Source organism: Heterocephalus glaber, unplaced genomic scaffold, assembly GCF_053883595.1.
Source record: "Heterocephalus glaber isolate CG9 unplaced genomic scaffold, H.glaber_assembly_v1.0 deba00001447, whole genome shotgun sequence".
Lineage (NCBI taxonomy): Eukaryota > Metazoa > Chordata > Mammalia > Rodentia > Bathyergidae > Heterocephalus > Heterocephalus glaber.
In genome coordinates this window covers 11,885,569-11,899,783 of record NW_028258299.1, presented here as the reverse complement: position 1 = coordinate 11,899,783, position 14,215 = coordinate 11,885,569, and the positions used below count along the sequence as shown (strand labels likewise).

The 14,215-nt window shown below is 46.1% G+C and overlaps 1 protein-coding gene across 2 annotated transcripts in view; it reads right to left on the bottom strand.

Moving 5' to 3' along the window:
- C8b (complement C8 beta chain) overlaps positions 1 to 14,215 on the bottom strand; it is a 37,312-nt gene that overhangs the window by 17,958 nt on the left and 5,139 nt on the right. The window contains exons 2-6 of one of the 2 annotated variants that reach the window (XM_004869622.4): positions 13,435 to 13,591; positions 7,746 to 7,887; positions 5,692 to 5,833; positions 4,274 to 4,406; positions 2,178 to 2,375 (exon numbers count right to left, since the gene is read on the bottom strand). In XM_004869622.4, the coding sequence (XP_004869679.2) occupies positions 2,178 to 2,375; positions 4,274 to 4,406; positions 5,692 to 5,833; positions 7,746 to 7,887; positions 13,435 to 13,591 (772 nt within the window). The remainder of the gene's footprint in view (positions 1 to 2,177; positions 2,376 to 4,273; positions 4,407 to 5,691; positions 5,834 to 7,745; positions 7,888 to 13,434; positions 13,592 to 14,215) is intronic. The other variant, XM_021248210.2, reaches the window with a different exon arrangement.

Genomic DNA, 14,215 nt, shown 5'->3' with positions numbered 1-14,215 from the left:
CCTTCACAGTCTCCATCCAGCCTCCCCGGCTCCAGCTTCTATAGTGTTGACGTGCCCCTCCCCAGGCCTTGATGTTCTCTCCAGCCACACTGCATATCGTCGTTCATGCAGCTTTCCACTGCTTCCCACACCTGCTTTTCCTTTCACGGTATCACTGTGTACACGGCCCTCCTTCTGCCTGAAATGTTCTTCCTTTCCTTTTTTGCCAGGATCACACTCTACTTACCTTTCAAATCCCTACTTAGCCACTGCCTCCTCCTGGATACTGTCCCCGGACACACTCTCCTTTTCTAAGATTGAACTTCTCTGTACTCAGGATTTTGTTGTAGCATACAGCATGCTGTGTTACAACTGACATTAATAAGTAAGAATGGCAAATCCACTCACATGCTTACCTCTCCTGCGAGACCGTGAACATGAAGCAAAGAACAACTTAGAATGGATTTTATAGCAAGCTAGGGAGAGGAGTTCAAAGTTACCCAACACAAAGGAGTGATAAACATTTAAGGAGATGGAAATGCTAATCACTTCAACTTGATCATTATACCTTGTTCACGTGTCCAATCATTACATTATACTCCATAAATATGAACACTTTTAAAAACAATAGAAGTTTTGATGGAAATCAAGAAACACAGGATACTTATCTTCAGGTCTTGAGTCTCTGGTGCAGCACCCAGTGCTATGTTAGCATGGATGAGAGCCAGACAGGTGAGGAGAGGGAGAAGGAGAAGGCGGGAGAGTAAGCACGTGACACTCGCTGTTCTCCTTCCTAACAACGGATGCTCCTTTCGTTCCATCCTACCCTTCCATGAACTCAGTCCTGAGCATCTACGAAGGAAGGGCCTTTCTTGTCTAAAGATAACAAAAATAGCCTCGGCCCCAAGGACCTCACAGACTAGAAGACGGAGGAAGAGTTACTGTCCAGATACTGCCCACTGCTCATTTCCTGTGGCTCCATCTTTGGCAGCAGAGACCTTTCTGAACCCCTCTCCATTTCATTTTTCCCAGATGGACCATTGTAGGCTTCCAGTCTTCACCTCCTCATATGCCCCTCTCACTAGTTTTCTATGACATCATTCCTGTGTTGGAAACTCTCAATGGCCAGAGAATAAAATGCACTGCCTCCCGCTGGAATCCAGCATTCCTCAGATCTCCCCAACATCATAGCTTCCCTCTCCAGCTTCTCCTCTTCCACCAGATCTCATTTGTCCTTCACCTTCTGGGTAACAGGAGCAGTGGGGTGATTAGACTGGGGTCACAGAAACACCTCTCTAGGAGCTCACATACATGAAAGGCAAGTGGGGAGATGGGGAAGCTGGTTGGGCAGAACAAGAAATGAAAGGGCCTAGGCTACCTAAGGCGAAATAGGAGTTAGGGAAATCAATTGAGGACTAATAATGAAGAATTGAGTGACCAAAATGAAATGGAGCAGAAATGAGAGCCAAGTATGATTCTACCGTCTAGAAAAACAGAAGGGCAAAATACCATTAACATAGATTGCAAATTCAGAAGCAGAAGCCTCATCAGTGTGTGGGCAAGGCCTCCAGGTGAGGTGCTCCTAAGGACCAGTGGGATGAGTCTGGAGCTCAACCAGAAGGGTAGAAGCAGCACTGATGGCTCATGGCTGGCCCCTCAAGGGGACAGGCAAGTCAGAGAGTCACCAGGGAGATGGTAGGGTAAGAAGGAAAGATGATAGCCACAAATTAAGAAAAGAATTAAAGAATGGCACAGATATTGACTCAAGAAGGAAGTTGGTTAAGGAGCAGAAACAAAGCAGGAGAAAGGGAAGAACAATTGTGCAGCTCACCAAATGCTCTGAGAAGTCAAAGAGGTCATGGGTGACATCCCAGTCAGGTATCTGGGACAGAAGTCAAATAAATGGTAGTGAGTCGAAAAATCTCCAGAAAAGCTTTGTTCTGACACCTTCAGCTTATGGAAAACCAACGGAAAGTGCTTATTAAAAAACAGCAGAAATGATTGTGGAAGGCCATCTTTCCTTGGTCCCTATGAAAAGTAAGGTAATATAAAGCCAGGCTATTTTTTAATGAAAAGATTTTCAAGATAACAGAAATGTTATCAGTGTTAGTGCTGAGAGCAATGTGGAGTACAGACATCTGTGGGCGTGAAGTTTCAAAAGGATATACACAAAGTAAGAGCAACAAAAGCTTACTTACAGTATGAGAGAATCGTTTGGTTCTGTTAATATAATGCCTGCCTTGATCAGTTTCCTCGTTGATGCCAAGTTCAAATACTTCAGGTATTTTAAAACCAAAGCTGAAGCTAGATTTGCTAGTTGTTTTCTCTGTGACATTGCGTTCGAAATCTGCATATGACTCATACTCTGTTAGTGTGAATTCATATTTGCCTTGAGTCTGAAGGAAAAGAAGAGAAAATGGTTTTTACTTCCTTTGACTCAAATCAATTCAGCAGACATCCACTGTATTCTTACTGTGTGCTGGAGCTGGACTAGGTGCTCTGGTCACAGAAGAATCATGGCTCCGGACCCAGTAGGGGATGGACCTATTCAGTACAGCCGAGGGACTCAGGTTCGCGCTTGACTCAGATTTCAGCCGGTGGAAGTGCTGGGGATATTCTGGGCTTGGCTTCCACCCAGCTACAGAGGTCGGAAAGAGCAGGATATGTTCTGGGAGGCACAACCGTGCTTTTGTGATAGAATCAGAAGGTTTCAAGAGTGAGGAGGGTCGAGAGGGGTTATGAGAGATCACTGAGGCTGGCGAATACCCGCTGACGGGTGGGCTTACGCAACAGTGTCCCAGCCGGGGAGCAGCTGGGCCCGGGTGGATCATTCTGGAACAGCATGAGGGCTGGATTGGCAGGGGTGAGTTCAGAGACAGACGAGCCAATGAGAGGCAGTAAAGAGTACTGCAGGTGACATGTGATGAGGATCTGGTCAAAGGCAGTGGCAGGAAGAATGCGGTGGCAGAGCAGGAGGTTGCATCTGAGAGAACTGAGGAGAGCTCGTTGAAACCCCATATGTATCATCTTGTGCACAGGGGGACGTCTGGAGTGACCAGACTGGAGGCATCTCCACCCACTCCCATCAGCTTTCAGATGCCTGGAAGTCCCTCAGGAAGGCACAAGGCCTCCGAAGCTGAGGGCAGGAGCAGCAGCCACGCAGGTGAGGACTGACAGGTGCCATCTGTCTCGCTGCCCCTCTCGAGGTGGCTGACTTTGTGCTGTTACTTAGCCTCAGTTTCTCCATGAGTAAGATGGACATGGCAATTGTCCTATGAGGACTGGGCTTATACAGTAAAACCCCACACAGTGACTGGTGCAGCACTCAAGAAGAGCTGGCTATGAAGGGTGGAGTCTGGGCCCAGGTTAGGATCTGTTCTAGCCTAGACTAGGTACAGTTGCTCTGAGGTCGGAGGCCGTGGAGGTGAAGTAGGTGCCTGATGGAAGATGTGCATGGTCCAAGGCTACTTTCTTGCTTTTCTTGGCCAATAAGTGTAGGGGGTTAGGGGGGCAAGAAGAAGGGAAGGAAGAGGAGGGTAGCATCCCAACCTGGAGAACAGTGCACTTTGCAAACTGAAATTGTCATCAGGCTTGTCCAGTCCAGCCGCCTCATTTGCAGATGAGGAAACAGAGGTCTGGACTGGGACAGGAACTCAGCCTAGAGTAGAGGAGGGACTCTTACCTGGTGGCAAATGTGCGTGTGTCACAGTAACACAATCTCTCCTCAACCCAACTCTGTGAGATGCACTTCTAAATTTGTGCATGACTCACAGCCCAGGCTGACATCAGCGACACATTTTACAGCTTGAAACGCTTTCAACAATGCCTGGTTTGATAGGCAGGTACTTGGCAATAATGGCAACAAGAAAAGTTGGCTCGTATGGAGGAGGACTCACCTTTAAACCGGGAGCTACGCTGAACAGTCTAATGATCTAATCTCCCTGCAAGTAGAACCTTTATGACTCCCAAATTAAGGATAGAGAAGCAGAAGCTGAGAGCAATTTGAGACTGCATAGATAGCAAGTGGATGAGCTCCCAGACTTGTATGACTCCAAATCTCATGCTGTACTTCTGACTTCAGGGCGGCCAGTGATTTTATTGTTGGTGGCATTCCTGCTACTACAGTGCCTACTGCTGTCACTGCTGAGAGCACGCCTTCCTCAGCATAAGGTCTGTGGGAATGGACCACCCACGGTATATCGGAGGAGAAGAGTGATGATCCCAGAGTCACTCTGCAGGAGGCTGCAGGTGCCTATCTAGTGTTACCTCCCTGCCCCACCTGGCTGTGCCTTACCTGTGTGGAATAGCTTTCCACATTGTACGGCTTCCTGAACCTCGTGTTCAGGATGTAGTGGGCGGAGCATCCACCAGCATAGTACCTGTGATCCAGAACCGGGCCCTCCAAACTGTTGGCGAACAAATTTATCCTGTAAGGAGGACACAGTGATGGTGAAACGGTTAAGATTCCGGGCTGTAGCCCTCTCTGAATGAAAGTGGAAGCCCCGTGGCTCCACACACAGGGCCCTTGGTATCTGACCCCAGCCAGCCTCCCAGCTTTCCCCACACACTGTAGGCCCCAGTCCTTTGTTTTTCTCCAGCCTGCTCTGCTCCTTCTAGGGTGAGTGCCTCCCCGAGGTCTACTTGGACCCGCTGCTGGCTATGAGTGTGGCTGCTACTGTTCTCTGGCTGTGCGACCCCTGAGCTCAGTTACATATCCAGGGCCTCAGTTTCCCTATCTGGGAGGTAGGGATCATAATAACTTCCTTACAAGGCAGTTCTGAGAAAGCCCTTCTACCCCTGGGGAAGGAGTCTCTCTCAGATCTGCTGTTTGGTTAGAGAGGAGGTGAATTCCATTCAGTCACTGTTCTCCTTCCCAGGCATGTAACTTAATGATGATGATGATTTTTTTTTTCACAGTCCAGAGATTGAATCCAAGGCCTTCCCACTGAGCTACATCCCCAGCCCTTTTTTTATTTCTTATTTTGAGACAGGGTCTCTCTAAGTTTCGAAGTTGCTCAGGCTGGGCTCAAGCATGTGATTGTTTTGGGTCAGTCTCCCAAGGTGCTGGGATTACAGGTTTGCCATACCATGTCCAGTTTGCAACAATGATGATTTTTAATGCCTGTGAGGGGAGGGTCTCCCTTCTCCACCTGCAGGCTGAGAAGCTGCTGAAAATAGCCTGAAAGCAGAGTGGACATCAAGCCAATTTGGCCCCTTCTAACCTTGCTGCTCTGATCTCATCAACTCAGAGATCCCCAGCAGGTGGAAACAGACTGTCGACAGATGCGTCTTGGAAGCCCACCCTCTCCTAACCACTTAGCAACCTCTCCTCTCGGTAGGCAGGCAGAAATAGATACAATCTAAGTACAAGTCAGCAATAGGCCTGCAGGGGAAGTGCTTCCAGAGCACCTGGCGCCACATCACCAGTGCTGGAATAAAGATTCATTTCCGGACCTCGGAGCAGCCTCTGTGGTTTCCTTGCACAGCTCTGTCCCAGCGTTCACAGCCAGCCCTCTGTGGGGGCCCAGGTCCGTATGGGACATGCTTCTGGAGCCATGTGAAACTGTCCTCAGAGGGGAGCAAGGGGCACCCACTTGCACTGCAGCCCTTTATATCAGAAAGAGAACAGACCAGCTCTCTCCTGCTCTGTTCTCCAGAATGCCACTTTATCTGGTGCCTTTCCATCCACACGGCAGAAACACAGTGGCTTACCCACTGGCCAGACGGTCAACCGCCCAATATTGCTCCATTTCATGCTGGCATTTCTTATAAATTCTTTTACAGTTCACCTCATCCGACTGGTCTCCACAGTCATTGTCCCCATTGCAGAGAAGTCTGCGGTTTATGCATCTCCCTAGGGTGGAGAAAGAGGACCACTGGGTCACGAGGCTCTTGAGAGAGAAACTATCATAGCAGAAGCACCACCAGGTGCCAGATGGATTGCTGGCCTCTTGTGTTGCTTTGATTAGTCCTTGAGTATCGGGGCCAATCGACAGTGGCACTAACAGTTTATTCCCTTCTTGCTGTATCTCTCCAAAAGGAGCCAGGGTTGTTTTCCTAAAAGCACAGGAGGGAGATTATTTGGAACCATTGAGGAAGAGGAAGGAGGAGCAAAGGAAAGAGCCTGTAAGCAAGGACCAAGTGTCCAGAGGGGGGCCATAGGAACTTCTCTTCCTGAGGCTGGAAAGAGCTGGATTTGGTGGATCCAGTTAACAGCACTGACCGAGCCCCCTTGCATGAGTTCCCAAACCTGCCTGCCTCCATTTCTTCCTCTAGAGAATGGAGAAGCCATCACACCTATCTCATAGCATGCTGATGAATGTGAATGAGTAAATCAAATAGTACCAACTCATAGTAAGGGCTGTGCTATTATTGCTTTTGTGGGCCAAGTGTGTATTGCTAGTAAATATTTGCAGCCAGATCAGATCAGAAGCCATAACATTCTAATCACATTGCCTTCAGCACCACGGCTATTTGGAGTGTGAAAAATTATTTACATCATTTTTGCCTCCCCTAAACTTTTTTTTCCCCACTGACTTGACTCCCTTTCTTATTTGTAAATAGTTGGGGGATATAGCCCATAGAATGAGTGGCCCCATCTCCCTAGATGTATTGGTCATTGTAAACCAATGTTCTTGGGATGTTAACAGCAGAAAAATAATGATCTGGTCTTCAAATGTTTCTTGCAAGGCATTTAAACTAGAGCCTGCACAAATAACCATTATGGCTCCAGCCAGAATCATGGAACACTGGCCATTATGAGTCCATGGATACCTTGTAAAACAGTCTCCCAGATTTATTGGATGGAATTTTGCGTTTGCAGTAGCCCTAGAAACTGCTCTATGAATCCCTACCTCTTTCTGAAAGATCTTGAAGCAAATCCACATGGGTACAGTGAATGTAGAGAGTTGCAACCCCCACAGAGATAATTTAGTCAAAGTACCCTTATTTCTGACCAGAGACTTGGAGAAACAGAGAAGCAGATACTTACTTGGATTAGCTAAGTGGGTGAGTTGGAAAGACAGCTGTTTATTTAGTTTTGCAGTGGATAATTCTTCTTTTGTATGCTCGTTCCTTCCTTTTGTCAATCTGTCCTTATTTTTTTCCTTCATTCCAATAATCAGTAAGTTTACTAACTATATCGTGCATTAGGGATTATTCTAGACTCAGTGACGCAGAAATGCACATGATAAGGACTCTTTTTCTGGGAACTTTTCAGAGATAAGTGATCTCATCACCCAGCTAAACAGAATGGCGGAGCCCAGGGCTCTGAGAGAGCCAGCAGAACTCACAATGCCCAAAGAACTATGAAAGCACCAGAAGCTCACACCAAACTTATGTGTTAACATCACCCTTGATGGAAAATCAAGGGAATGGAAATGCAGAAAGTTAGGTGCTTTCACCTAGGTCCCAAAGTCAAAATAAGCCCTGACCCAGGAGTTGTGTTCTAGAACATATACTTTTGATGTCAAAGCATCTAAGCGGCGTGCCAAAATTTCTAAGGGCAGTTCTCCATGTACCTGCCATGTGATCTTGGATAAGTAACCTCTCTGAGTCTCCATTCCTCAGGTTGTAAAAGCAGGATAAGAATGCTCCTATATTGTAGGAACTTTTTGTGAACTAGTACACGTAAGAGGAGGTCAGAAACTAGAGGAGCCTCTGACCTGTCCTGTGACCCTGATGAGCACTACTCATGGCTCATCCCTCCCTCACCTTCACCTTCTTCTCCTGAGAAAGCCTCCACCCCCATTCCTGTGCCTACCTACCTGTCTGTGCACACACGAAGCCTTCACATCGCACTTGATTTCTGCATGGCCTGCTGGTAACGCAGTCTTCCACTTCCTTGTCGGGGAAGGTGCACGGTTCCCCATGGAACTGAGAGGGCTTGAGCAAGTACGCGTGTCTATACTGCAGTGGAGAGGACCAGGGTGAGCCAGGCTTGGGGCTGCAGCCATCCCAGCCCTGAGGAGTGTGTGCACACAGGTGCTAGGCAGGTGAGGGCTCAGGGAGCACAGAATGGTCTGATGGCTGCTCTCCCAGCCCACTGCTTCCCCACTATTTATACCTAAGGGTCTGTGATTGACTGTTTAACTGACATTTCCCCCTTGCTTGAGGGCAGGGACCTTGTCTTTCATCCCTGCATCTGCAGTGACCTGTCAAGGATTGATGAGTGTGGAAAAGGTATGGGCTTTGGAATCAAAAGTTAGCAAGCGGACTTATGTAGCTGGTTCAATAGCAAAAATCAAACCACCTCTCTGCTTAATGACTCCGATGGGTTGATTTGTGTATTCTCATTTGTTTGAGGCATCAGTGTATTAGATATGAAAAAGCCTATGCTTTGAAGTCACAACTGACTGGTACTTTCTAGTTACTTGACACTGAGTAAGTGATGCAACCTTTGTGAATCTCAATTTACCCTGTGCATACTGGGAACAATGAATCTCCAAAATGTACAGTTATGGAAATTAAATTATATATGTGCAATCTCAGTCTCTTTACGTTTGTCTGGTACATAGTAGACACTCAATTTCTTGCAGTTATTTTTCTTTTATATTAATGATTTTAGTAGTTACCATTACTGTATTTCTACTTTCTTATTTACTCCAAAAAATATTGATTGTACTACCATATGTTGAAGAAGGTAGGTATTATTTGTGCTGGCCTGCTTGTTGCTTGGTTTTAAAGCATAAACCTGTCCTCTACCCTGACTCAGGTGGTGGTGCTGCTGGTGGGGGCACTTGGCAGTGGCCACATAGTGTGATGGGCACATGGCAAGGACACCGTGAGCTCGGATGGGATTCCCATGCAAACGCAGGTGGCTGGGAGAGGCTTTCAGAAGGAGTGAGGTCTAGGCTGGAACGTGAAGCCCAGTAGCTGAGCGGGAATATGAGGCAGATGTCGAAAGCGATGTGAAGATAGCAGAGAAGAGCAGCCTGGTGGAGGAGATTGCTGGGCCACAGCTGAGAGACAGAAGAACAAAAAGAAGTTCATCAGGTCTAGAGAGAAAAGTGAAAGACGGAGATCTGGATAGATGGAAGCAGAGGTACTGGGAAGGAAGTGAGAAGGTTTGGGTAGTTTCCAAATCTTAGTCGCAGCCAAGATTTTGGTGTGCAAAGAATAGCAGAACCTCTGCACAAGGATGCACTAACAAAGCATAGTGATCACTTAGATGGCACCTGTACTTGTGGCTCTGAAAATCCTAGGTCACCGTTCACCCATGCTCCTTTGTACTTCCAAAGGGTTATTCTTCTTAGAAGGCAGAGTCAGGACAGGGCTGAGGTCTGCAAAACCCTCAGCAAATTAGGTTGTAAAGCCCTCAACACAATAAAGGCCATATATGGCAAATCTACAGCCAACATCATCATGCTACACTGGGAAAAGCTGAAAATATTTCTTCTAATATCCAGAGCAAAACAGAATGTCCACATTCACTAACCCTATTCAATGTGCCACTGGAAGTCTTAGCCAGAGCAGTGAGGCAGCAGAGAGCTGAGAGGCATCCAGACTGGAAGGGAGGAAGCCAAACTACTTCTGATACCAGATAACATGGTCTTATATATAAAAAACTCTAAAGACTACCAAAAATCTGGTGAAACTGATTTTAAAAATCCAGCGAAGTTGTAGGATACAAAGCCGCCACTCTCCATAACAAAAATCATTAAAGGACACAGAAAAATTAAAATTATAAGAGGACACAAAACACTCCATGTTCATTCATAATAATATGAATAATAAGAATTAATATTGTTAAAATGTCCATACTATCCAAAGCCATCTACAGATTCATTGTAATCCCCATCAAAATACCAAGAGCATTCTTTACAAAACTCGTGTGATAGCCAACCTGACTCCATCTTGTGCCTTAATGTCATTTTGTACCTGTGCTTGAAAAAAACCCCCCAAAACCCCCACATCCTGCTTGGCAGTAAACTTGCTAGAGTTGCAGGATGTTTTGTAGCTCATCTAGTATGTGTAAAGTTTCCTTGTGCCCCCCACTAACCTGCCATGGTTCTGCCTCTGTAAGATTCTGCTTGCTCTCCCCTGAGCCCTCCCCAACTGAAAGGATGATTTAAAAGGAGAAATTAAACTGTTTCCCATTGACGAGGAATCTCTCTGGGCACTAGCACCCCTCGGCCACTGGCTTTAATAAACGGGCTCGAAACTGGCACAGAGTGTGGTGCATCTCTATTATTCAAGCTCACTCATCCATAACACTAGAAAAACACAAGCATAGAATTCATATGGAACCATAGGAGACTCAAAGTAAGCAAAGCAATTCCAAGCAAAAGGAACAAAGCTAACCTGGGGGAAGTGCCATATGCCTATAATCCTAACTACTCAGTAGGATGGGCCAGGAGAATTGCAAGCTCAAGTCCAGCCTGGACAACTTAGTGAGAAAATAAAATTAAAATGGGCCAGAGACATAGCTCCAAGGTAGAACACTCGCTTAGCGTGCACCAGGGCCCAGGTTCAATTTATACTGGGAAAACAACAGCAAGAACAACAAAGAACAAAACCAGAGGCATTATCATACTTGGCTTTCTAACTCTAAAACATACTACAAAACTGTAGTAATCAAAACAGCATAGGGTTGGCATAAATATCCACACAGACCAAAGGAACAGAGTAGAACATCCAGAAATTAGTCCTCATACTTATAGTAACCAATTTTCAACCAAATATGAAGAACATGCATTTGAGAAAGGACAAACTCTTCAATAAATGGTACTGGGAAATCTGGATATGCTCAAGCAGAAGGATGAAACTGAATCAGCCCCCCTAATGAACCAAATATAAGACCCAAAACTGTGAAACTACTAGGCGAAGACACTTTGAGACTTTGGTGTAGAAAGACTGGGTTGGGGGAAGACCTCACAGGTTTAGGAAACAAAAAGAAAACTAGACAAAGGGGGTTATATCAAACTTAGAAGCTTCTGCACCATAAAGGAAATGATAGTGTTAGAGACAAAGTACAAAGGGAAACAATATTTGCAAATTACTCATTTTACAAGAAATTAATAACCTGAATATATAAGGAATTCAACCAACTGAACAGCAAAAAAGAAAATCCCAAGTAATCTGATTTTAAAACGGGCAAATGATCTGTGTAGACATTTCTCCATCGATGATAGACAAATGGCAAGGATGCAGGGAAGTGTGCACTGTGGAAAAGAGGGCAGAGGCTCCTCAGAAAACCAGAAAGCATAACTACCATGTGATTCAGCAGTCCCAATACTGAGTATACATACAGCCAAAGGAAATTAAATCATATCAAGGAGATTCCTGCTTACCATGCCTATTACGGCACTATTCACCATAGCAAAGATATTGAATGAACCAAAGTGTCCATCAACAGATGAATGGATTTAAAAAGTGGTGTTGCTAGGCATGGTGGCACAGCCTTGTAATCCCAGCACCTGGGAGGCTGAGGCAGGAGGATCATTGCAAGTTCCAGGCCAGCCTGGGCTACATAGTGATTTCGAGGCCAGCCTGGAATACAGAGCAAGACCTGAGTCTCAAAGAAAACAAACAAACAAACAACAAAAAAAGTAGTGCAAATAACAATAGAATATTATTCAACAATACAAATAATGAAATGCTTTCATTCATAGCAACATGGATGGAATGGATGACATCATGGTAATGAAATAAGGCAGACACAGAAAGACAAACACTGCACATTCTCACTTATAAGTGGACGCTAATATAGAGACTCAGAGAGTAGAATAGAGGTCACCAGGGGTCAGGAGGGTGGGGGGCTAGGGAGGAGTGGAGAAGGAGAACCAAACACAGTTGGAGATAGGGAAGTGATTCCAATGCTCTATAGCACAAGGGGGTAAGTACAGGCATCAAGGGCTTACACAGTTCAAAATAACCGGGGAGAAGAGTTTGCAGGTTCCTAATGCATCATGTCTGAGGAGGTAGACATGCTAATTACTCTGATTTTCATTATATACATGTATCAAGTAGAGTGCCCTACTCTGGAAATAAGTACAAACATGAAATGACAATTAGAATAAAAATAAAATAATACCTACACACACACACACACACACACACACACAACACACACTGCCAGAAGACTGATGCAGACTAGCAAGGCAAAGAGGGTTTGGAGAGTGTGGAATGACGGAGGGGCATCATCTTCAGTCTGGTTGGAGAGGTGTCCTTGGAGTCCAGCCAGTGACCTTGCAGACAGGGATGCTGCCTGGCTGAGGCATCACAGCAGCAATCCTGGAGCGAGGAGCTCAGGCAGGCTGGCTCGTGCTGAGACTCCCTGGTTTATGGTGCAGATGAAGCAATTATCCAGATAATCGGATCAATGTTGATAACTTCAGCAAGAAAACCTACTCTGGGAGCTGAATGATTCTGCTCGGCTCTGCCCATTGATCCAATTAACTGTGTAATTGTCCTGGGCCTACTTCCACATCCTCTTCAGAGTCTGAGCCCTGACAGGTCTGGCTTCCCAAGAAGCAGGGAAACAGCAACCATTCTCCTTCCCTGCACATAGCCATGGCTCTCAGAGCTGGAATCTGGGCTCAGCCCTCCCCTGACAAAGGGGGCCAAAGAACAGACATCGAGGAACTTCGAGGTTTTATCAGCGGAACACTAGACAAGGAGCAAGTGGCTTGAGTTCAAGGTTTGCACCTGCTCCTGGGAGACCCCAAGAAGCCACTCACCTACTCCGAGTTTCTGGTTACCAGTCTGTCCAACAGAATATGTAACAGTAATTCTCCTCCCTTCCTTACCGAGAAGTCCGAAAATGGAATGAGCTCAAACAGCAATATTCATGAGGCACATTTTATGTGCTGGAAATAGGCCTGCATGCTTAAGACCCAGAATACATCTTTACACGTTTAATAAACACTGTGGTGCTGTAAATGCCAGGATATAGGGGTGTAGGGAGCTACTTGCTTTATATAAGTGAAGGACATCAGGAAAGGCTTTTCCAAAGAGGGGTCCCTGAGAAGAATTTTAAATTTTGAATAGCAGTTAGCCAGTGAAGCAAGAGGGCACTGGTGGGTGAGGAAGCAGCAGGGGCAAAGGGAGAGTGAAAGGACTGCAAAGACAGCGGGGTTCGGGGTGCTGCAGGGGGGACATTCTGCAGATGTAGAGTCTGGCCTGGTCCTCAGGATTGGCTAGACTTGAATGGCTTCAAGCTGGGGACAGACGGGCCAGGCAGCCTTGGAGTGGGTCGCCTTGGCTGCACTGTAAGGGATGGCTGGAAAGAGGAGGGGAGGCAGGAAGTCTAACTAGGAAGCTACAAGGGCAGATGAAAGGCCAAGGAAAGGATGGGAGTGACGCTTGGAAACGGAGGAAAAGGATTCCTCAGCTAATCAGCTAGTATTCATCGGGGGCCTACCATGCACCGGGCACTGTGGGCAATGCTCCAGCCCATCTCACCAAGGACCAGGGCTCCTGGGTGCCCAGAGCCTCCCAAGCCTGGGTTCTTACCCTTTTCTTCTGGCAGGGGTCACATGCAGTCCAGGAAGACCATCTGGACAATTCACAGTCGATGGGTGTCGGGGCAACGTCCACACTCCGCACCTGTCTGCTCTTAGCCAAACTCCTGTTGGCTGTACTTGACTCAAGGAAAATTGGCTTTTCACCTCTAAACAGTTTTCATGAAAGAAGAGAGTTAAGAAGTAGAAAGGAATTCCACACTCTTCCAACTGTCCGTCCATCCATCCAATAAATATATACTTGCTCACTCTTGCAAGGCTATTAGTTTATGCTTTCAGTACAGGTTAATTCATCCAACAAATATTTATTGAACACCCAATAAGTGCCCGACATTATGGCTAGCTGTGGTCAAAGGAGTATTGAAAATCATCCATAGTAACTGGATGACCTTGGTATGATGGGGTTAATCATATTTTCTTCAGAAGGTTATTTCTAGGATTAAAAATGATAGTGTACAGTTAAATATTTTACACAGCCTAAAGTGCTACAGATGTGCAGGGAATGCAGCTACATGTATCCTTCTGGGTAATTCACTCCCCATCTCTGGCCTCTGTTTTATCCTCTGGAAAAGGAGAGCTTTGGACTCGATGGTCTTTAAGGTGCCTTTTCGTGTGAAGAGTCTGTGAAACATTTGCTAAGAACAAATGGCATTCAGGGTGTTGTGCTACAGAGAATATGCAGAAATATAAGATGCAGTTCTGCCTTTGGAACACACAGTTTGCCTTTGAACGTAAAAAGAGAAACACAACTCACAGCTTAGTGCTGCGGGACT